General features: G+C 40.2%; 1 protein-coding gene across 1 annotated transcript in view; it reads left to right on the forward strand.

The window, feature by feature from the left end:
* Nucleotides 1-7,500, forward strand: part of COL12A1 (collagen type XII alpha 1 chain) — a 139,049-nt gene that overhangs the window by 112,895 nt on the left and 18,654 nt on the right. The window contains exons 55-60 of the mRNA XM_025200085.1: nucleotides 23-76; nucleotides 708-803; nucleotides 2,319-2,372; nucleotides 4,659-4,712; nucleotides 5,958-6,011; nucleotides 6,976-7,047. Coding sequence (XP_025055870.1) covers nucleotides 23-76; nucleotides 708-803; nucleotides 2,319-2,372; nucleotides 4,659-4,712; nucleotides 5,958-6,011; nucleotides 6,976-7,047 — 384 coding nt within the window. The remainder of the gene's footprint in view (nucleotides 1-22; nucleotides 77-707; nucleotides 804-2,318; nucleotides 2,373-4,658; nucleotides 4,713-5,957; nucleotides 6,012-6,975; nucleotides 7,048-7,500) is intronic.

Raw genomic sequence — 7,500 nt, forward strand, 5'->3', positions numbered from 1 at the left:
TCTTTTCAACTGTATGTTTTAGGGTGGTCCAGGAGCTAAAGGTCCCAGAGGTGAAAGGGGTTTGAATGGACCAACTGTAAGTATCTCTGGGAAATGCATCCATAATTTTATGTGCCCATCTCCATGAATATTGTATATTAAAGTCTACAGGGACCTAATATGTACAGCTATGAGATTGTATACATTTTATGAACAGGAATATGGTATGTGGCATGTATATATAGCACATTAAGAAACAGAACATATATTTCATCTGTTTTTTCTTGGATCTCAAAGTCCTGTGCCTTTAGCATAGGAGAACTCCAGACCATGTGCATCAGAGTGGGAATGCTAACTCTGCAGCATGGCTCCCCTTACCTTGGGAAGCTTTGTACAAATGGGGAAAGCAAGCAAGCCTCTTCTGTCTGTGATGGACTCTCCTCCATACATAGTAGATAGTAGAAGTAGTGCCTTCATTTATGCTGCCAGATGTATAGAATGTATCAGCCTGATCCTGCAGTCTTACTCCAGTAACATCTATTTACTACAAAAGAAGCATTGATCTCCCTGCAGTAGAAATGCTGAGTGAATGAGGATTTGCAGGAATTCCATGTTGCTGGAAGTATATACGCTTATCCCCATGCTCCAGGGTTTCCCATGTACATGTGCATACCGAGCTTTTGGAAGAGAATGCAGTCTAATGTCTTTTTTTATTCTGTTTTTTTAAGGGACCAGTTGGTCCTCGTGGTGACATAGGTCCACCAGGTCCTCAAGGTCCCCCAGGTCCGCAGGGTCCCAATGGGCTTTCAATTCCAGGAGAACCTGTGAGTAGCCATTCTGAATGAGTGAGTGAAATTGGAAACAGAAACACTCTGACATTATGGTAGTGGTTTCCATAAGCCTTTACCTACTATGTTTCATTATTTCTTTTTTTTTCTTATTCATTATTCATTGTTTTTCCTTTCAGCTTTTTACTATTTAAGTTGCTCACTTTTAACAAATATTGTAGTTTTACAATACATGAGAATAAAAGTACATGAGAATAAAAATTAAATTCACATAGGATCTTTATGAAGAGACAGAATGGAAGGATTTGTAAGATAGTGTAGATTATTTTGGTATAAAGTTGAAGGAAAAGCTTCATTAGGATGACTCATGGATGCTAAACATCTTGAAAAGCTAAATACATTCCTTATATTTGTGGAATGTAATTAATATTTTTGTTTTGTCTAATTCAATTTGAAAGACTTTGAAAAATGAAAACACCAAAAAACATTCTACCTGGAATTTGTCATCAGATTAGTTTTTAGTAACAAGAAGCTCTAATGTTAATTCTGAGTCGCATAATTTTATTTGTAATACCAATTAGTGATTTATATTTATTCATCAATTTTGTTTATTAATGTTGAAGCACTTGATTGCATCACTCTTTCAAGTACCATGAAAAGCTGTTAGAAAAGCTGTTAATGCTGTTCCTGTTACCAGGCAGGCCAGTATGGAAAATACCTGTTTTCATGTTTTCTGAAATGGCTAGACTTTGCTTTTAAAATGCAGCCCCCTAGTATGTCTGGTATGAAGAGAGGGTGCAGAAATGCCCCACCTCATCTTGTGCATACTCAGCTCTTAGAAGAGACCATGGATTAGCACCTTTTTTATTCTGTTTTTTAAGAAGTTTACAGGTTATTTTTCTTAGGTAAGCATGATGTCATATACCTGAGCAGACCTGTGAGGTCTTTCAAAGACTTTCCCCTAAGTGGACCAAAATCCATTGACTAAATATAGAAAGATGATGGGATAAGGAGAAACTGTTATCTAGTTCTGTTTTCCTGGCAGAGGCTAGCATTGCTGGCTGTACTGTTGAACAGTCTTTGCACTCCAGGATAAAACTATATCTAAAGTTCTGTGTAGGGGTATAACTAGATGGGGTAAAATTCCTTTTGCCCTCTTTTTTCCCTTGTTTGTTCATGCAGGACCAGATAGATTTTGTTTTGTTAAGATTGGGGTATTAAACTGTAAAAAAGGTTGTTGATTTAGTTTTGTGGCTCTGGTTGACAGCTATGGTATTAATTTACAGGTATTTCTATAAACCTTGTTAGTAAAATGTCAACTGGAATTCATGCATCTTGAAAATGCATAAATTCTGGCTGAGAGTGATTATTTTTCTTGTAGTAATGCAATCTCCTGTGAACATATACTTGGTCATATCACTTATGCAATATGTAATGTATTGTGATTTAAATATTCATTTCGTGTTCTTGTAAGAAATATGGAATGTTCATTTATGTCAGACACTTTGCTACTGTAATTTAGATTCTAAGTACTATTTATAATGATTATAGGGTCGCCCAGGAATGAAAGGTGATGCTGGACAGCCAGGGTTATCAGGCCGATCGGTAAGTTAATTTTTATAATGCAATTCTCTTTTAAACCTACAGCAATGTATAGGGCCTCTTCATACCTTTGCCACTAACATTAATGGAAGCTAATGTTCCCTATATGCTGCTTAGGAAATGTATTAGGTTTGTGTATGGCAATTTGAAATCTACGGAATATTAAACCATTTAAGCGATTTGGAAGTATCCGCTTATCCCCATGCTTCTGGGTTTGGAAACGATATTAAATACATCTTGTTTTCAGTTGTTCAGGTTTATTGGTGCAGTGGATATTTTGAAACTATAATTTATCTTGATAACAGTGCACCATATTTGTACTGTCCATTCATGGTCCTTAATCTTCCCATGGAGTGACATAAATGGTGCCCTGTGTATGAAACTAGGGGTGCACCAATAGAGATACTTTGGGGCGATACCAATGGCTGATTTTTAATGAGCCATATCAGCCGATACCAATACGATTACCAATATGCAGTCCGACAGCTTGGAGACTAGTGTTGGGCTGGTAAGCCTGTTGTGGGGGAAGTGGTGGTCAGGAGGAATGGGATGTGGGAGGCAGATTGAGGCCCCCACAGTGAGGGAGGGAGTGGAGCTGAGGCTGGGGCTGGAGCAGCCACCTCACAATTCTTTGTAGCCCCCCAGTAGTCCCCATCCCAGCGTCACTGCTGCCCACCCTGAGTACAACCTGGGCCAACATCCCCACCAGGAAGAGCCTGGCATCACCTCTGGCCTCAGCCCACAGTGGCAGCCCACCCTTGCCCCACATGCAGATCTGGGTGCACATGCCCCCCCATGCCCTCCTGGGGTGCATGCAGCAGTGGGAGCTGTGCCCCCCCTGGTAACCCTTATAGCTCCATCTCATGCCCTGCCCTGCCCCGCCCCGCCTTGATTGGTCAGCTCCTGCCCCAGCCCCAGCCCCACTCCCTCCCTCACCATGGGGGCCTCGACCTGCCGCCTCACGCTCCTTCCTTCCCCCCCTTGCCCCTTCCCTCTGTCTACCCCTTCCTCCACAATAGACTCCCCCCTTCCCCCCATTGCTGGTCTCCATGCTCTCAGGCTGATTGCCTATACTCTCAATTTTCCTTATATCAGTGCTGAATCAATATGAGACCAGTGCTGAACCAATATGAGACCAATACGAGACCAATATATATTGGTGCACCTCTATATAAAACAGAGGTCAATAAACTGAGATGCCTGGGGATCTCGTTTTCTTTACCTGTTCAATTGATCATGACTGTGAAGAATAAATATTCAGAAGGTATAAAATGTCTGGTAGGAAATTACCCAGGACTGAAAGGGGGGGCAGGGGAGGAATAGAGCAGATGGCATGAAGGATTTTTCCATCTCTAATTTCTGTAATTTTGGTTCTGATTCTGCAAGGCACTGAGCACCTTCTGGAGATGATGAGTGCTCTTGGTTCTCATCAGGCATTCTGGGTGCTTGATGGGGGAGGAGGGAGAAAGCGTTTTAATTAGAGCAGTTCTTGGAGAGTTGCTCTAATTAAAATGTTGCAGCACCATGTGTATTAGGTCCCTGTGCATTTTAAAATAGCCATTAGATGCTTTAAGTGCCCCAGTGGACATTTTTAAACATGCAGGGGCTTATGCACATGATGCCGCAGCAACGCTAGAGTGTTCTAATTAGAATGCGGATCAGAATCAGTTAATTGAGTCTGCTTCAATATGTTCAAATTAGAATGCATTGGAGCATGTGTATAGGCACCCTCTGTGATTAACTTCAGTACTTGTTTTTTGACACAGAAGCTTCAATAAAAGAGACAGTCTGAACGGTGCAAGATGTGGAAGCAGATCATTAAAAACAGGAGAGGAAAAGAATAGTGTAAATATGAAAAAGGGGTAGTAAAAGGAAGTTGTAACTCGTGCTTCATCAGAGCCACCCATTTGAGAGAAGACTGTCTCATAAGCAGAGTTCTATACCAAGTGTTTACTGAGTAGCTAACATCTGTAAGCCATGTTTCAGAAGGCTATAAAAATAGTTCTCTTTTATGGTTTATGGTTCCTTTTAAAACTTTTTAAAATAGGAAAAATACAGTAGACCAGAGAATAAAGGTAAAGCATTTTGCTTTCTATGGTTAAAATGTAGCTGATCTTTGGGAAAAGTTTATTTATGTGTTTTATTTGTATGGCCAAAACACAGTATCAGATTAATTTGGATGCTGTAACATATTCCATTGTACAGGAATATTCCATTGTAGAGGAGTGTTTAGACATCAGAGGTATCTGTTCTTGCTTGTATGAATTTGCTTCTCTTTTTTCCCCATAGGGAACCCCGGGTTTACCTGGTCCACCTGGCCCAATGGGACCTCCAGGTGAAAGGGTAAGGTTTCTTCAGTTTATAGTGCTGTTGCCCAGGCTCTGCTCCACAGCGCATGTGAAGCTATAGCATAGCTTTCTGTTGCTCAGTGCCCTTTAGGAAGAAATTCTTTGCTCAGAGCCCCATTGGATTAAGGGAAGATACCTGGTGGGGACTGGGAGGAAACCTCCCTTTTTGTGCTGAGGTTACTCCAGTTCACTAAGTAGCCTCTGTGATTCCCACATTCCCAGAGAGAATTGGAGAAGAATCCGCTTACTGTGATCTGTGAATACCTGCTCGTCTGATGTTCTTCCTTCTATTCAGTCGTGCCATCCTTACCCACTCCTCCCCACAACTGAGTTGGCATAACCAAGGGGCAGGCACACTCCTTCAGAATCTGCCAGTTCCACCATTAAGGCAGGACATGCCTCTCGATGCTTGACCTCAGTTTAGATGACATTTCTTGATTGCATTAAGCAACTGCTTCTGTTATCATTTTAGAAGCTTATTTTTCTATTCTCTAGGTAAAACACTCTAGTGGATTTGCTCCATATGTCAAAAGGGTCTGCTTACACTTTCCTATTGCCTTTTGATTTGTGATAGCAGCAAAGGGGCAAAGATCTCATTTCAAACAAAACTTCTTTGAAGTGAGAACTCAGTGGTTTCACGGAGGGGAATAGACTGTGCTGACCAGTGTGCTGATAAAAGAAAAGGTGATTCATTTGAGGGACAAGAACATTCCTGTCATGACAGGGAAAAATAGGATAATAGATCCTACCTCTATTCACTGACCTAGTTGTGATTGCTCCATTTAGTAATATAGGACCCTCATGCTTACACTGCCATGTGGGGCATTAGGGGAAATTGTTGGCTGAATAGGCCCCTCTCTTCTTCATGTGTCATGACTCATCTCCTCAGTTAGTCTAGGTCAAACCTGTGATTCCACCTTAGGGAAGGGAACAGTGGATTTCTGGTCCTATTTTGGCTGCCATTGGAAAGAAGGTACTTCAGGCTCAATGAGTCAGCAGCTCCTGAGGCTCTTTTAATATGGGGGGAAACTGTTGTTCCACAGGGTTATTTAACTGGCATTAACGGCAGCACAATTTGCTTGTAACTGACATGTTATGTTAGTGGTTTTGAGACATTTTTCAACACACTGGTATTCGTATGAAGATCATAGTTATATGTAGCTTTATGTTTGTAAAGGTAAATTAATATAGTCCTAGGCCTGCCCATATTAATCAGTAATTATTTTAATTGCTTTAATAGGGTTTCACAGGAAAAGATGGTCCCACAGGACCCAGAGGCCCACCAGGCCCAGCAGTAAGTATAATCTTGTATCCATTATGCTGTGAAAGAAGATATATGTAGCTTCTGCATTCTCTCTCAAAACACAGAAACCGATTCTTTGAAGCCTCTATTTGAGGGAAATTTGCCATTGAAACACTTGCTAAGTGGATAACTGCTAGCAGCATAAAACTGTGTGTACTGATGCTACTAGGCTTTGATTCTGCTTAGTAGCAGTTTCATACTAGTTTGAAACTTGACTTCTGCCAGTGTAAATAGGAGCAGAAAGGGTCACCTGGCTATACTTTAGCGAAAATTAATTATGAACTTTGCGTATTGTGATCAGATCCACTGAAACTCTAAAGTACATATTCCTTAGTTGCTGCTGGATTATAAAGAAGAGAGAGAAACAGATCCTGTGATTACACAAAGAAAGTAAGAAAAAACAGTAAAGAGAATACTGGAGTAGTCCTGGCTATTTTAAAATGGTTAACTTTGCTGCATATCAGAATATATTTGTAACTAGGTTGGATACTGTATTAGTCTTTGATTTGTTCACATTTATCTAAAATCACTAGATTGAATTTTGTTGTCCCATTGACATGTTTTTTTTGTGCCAACCACAGAACTGCCACACAAAGTTATAGGGCCAGATTATCTGACCTTCACACAGGAGACACTCATGAAAATGAGTCTTAAGGCATGTGGGAACTTTTCAACATCCCTCTAGGCCATTCTCTGCATCTTTAAATACCTAAATTTTTTTGAAATATGGCCTTATGTAAAAAACAAGATCTTGAGTACAGATGAATTATTTTTCTGAAAGGCAGTTTATTTTGTAAAACTGAACTATATATGACAGAAAAAGTAAAGATATAAGTAATTTTCCCTTAGATGTTGCTTGACACTTAAAGATATGGCAGATTTCTGAACCACAATCAGCCAGTTACACTCAGACTACCATGTTTTTTCTAGCATTCCTTTTGTTTTTTTATTTTAGGGTAACCCAGGCGTTCCAGGAGTAGCTGGTCCAGGTGGAAAACCAGGGAAACCAGGAGATCGCGGGTCACCAGTAAGATAATGATACCTTTGAAGCATCAATACACTCAGACTGTTGATAAACATGAGACTTATCCCAGCTTTAGAATATTAGTGTCAGTTGTGCCAGTCACCGTGGTTAATATATTGAAGCTGAGCTAAGACCGCAATCCTCATTTCAGACAATTTCATTTTTTCAGTACATCTTTTTGTTCAGTTTAATAGCTGCGGCTGGAAATTGTGGTTACTGGTTTCCACTAAAAAGAGTGCAGACTGTACGTGCCAAGACAGATATTTCTACACTGCATAAACATCAAGAGCTAGGTCAGCAGAATTACTGGAAAGTGTTTTTTATAGTAAAAAGTGGTATGCTGCTGAAGGTGGAAAATCTTTGATAATGTTATATGATTACAGTTGTTTGAAAATATTTGGGTTTTAATAACGTGATTTTAAAATTACTTAAGGACTGTGGGTTCTGTTCACAACC

This window comes from Alligator sinensis, unplaced genomic scaffold, assembly GCF_000455745.1.
Source record: "Alligator sinensis unplaced genomic scaffold, ASM45574v1 scaffold37_1, whole genome shotgun sequence".
Lineage (NCBI taxonomy): Eukaryota > Metazoa > Chordata > Crocodylia > Alligatoridae > Alligator > Alligator sinensis.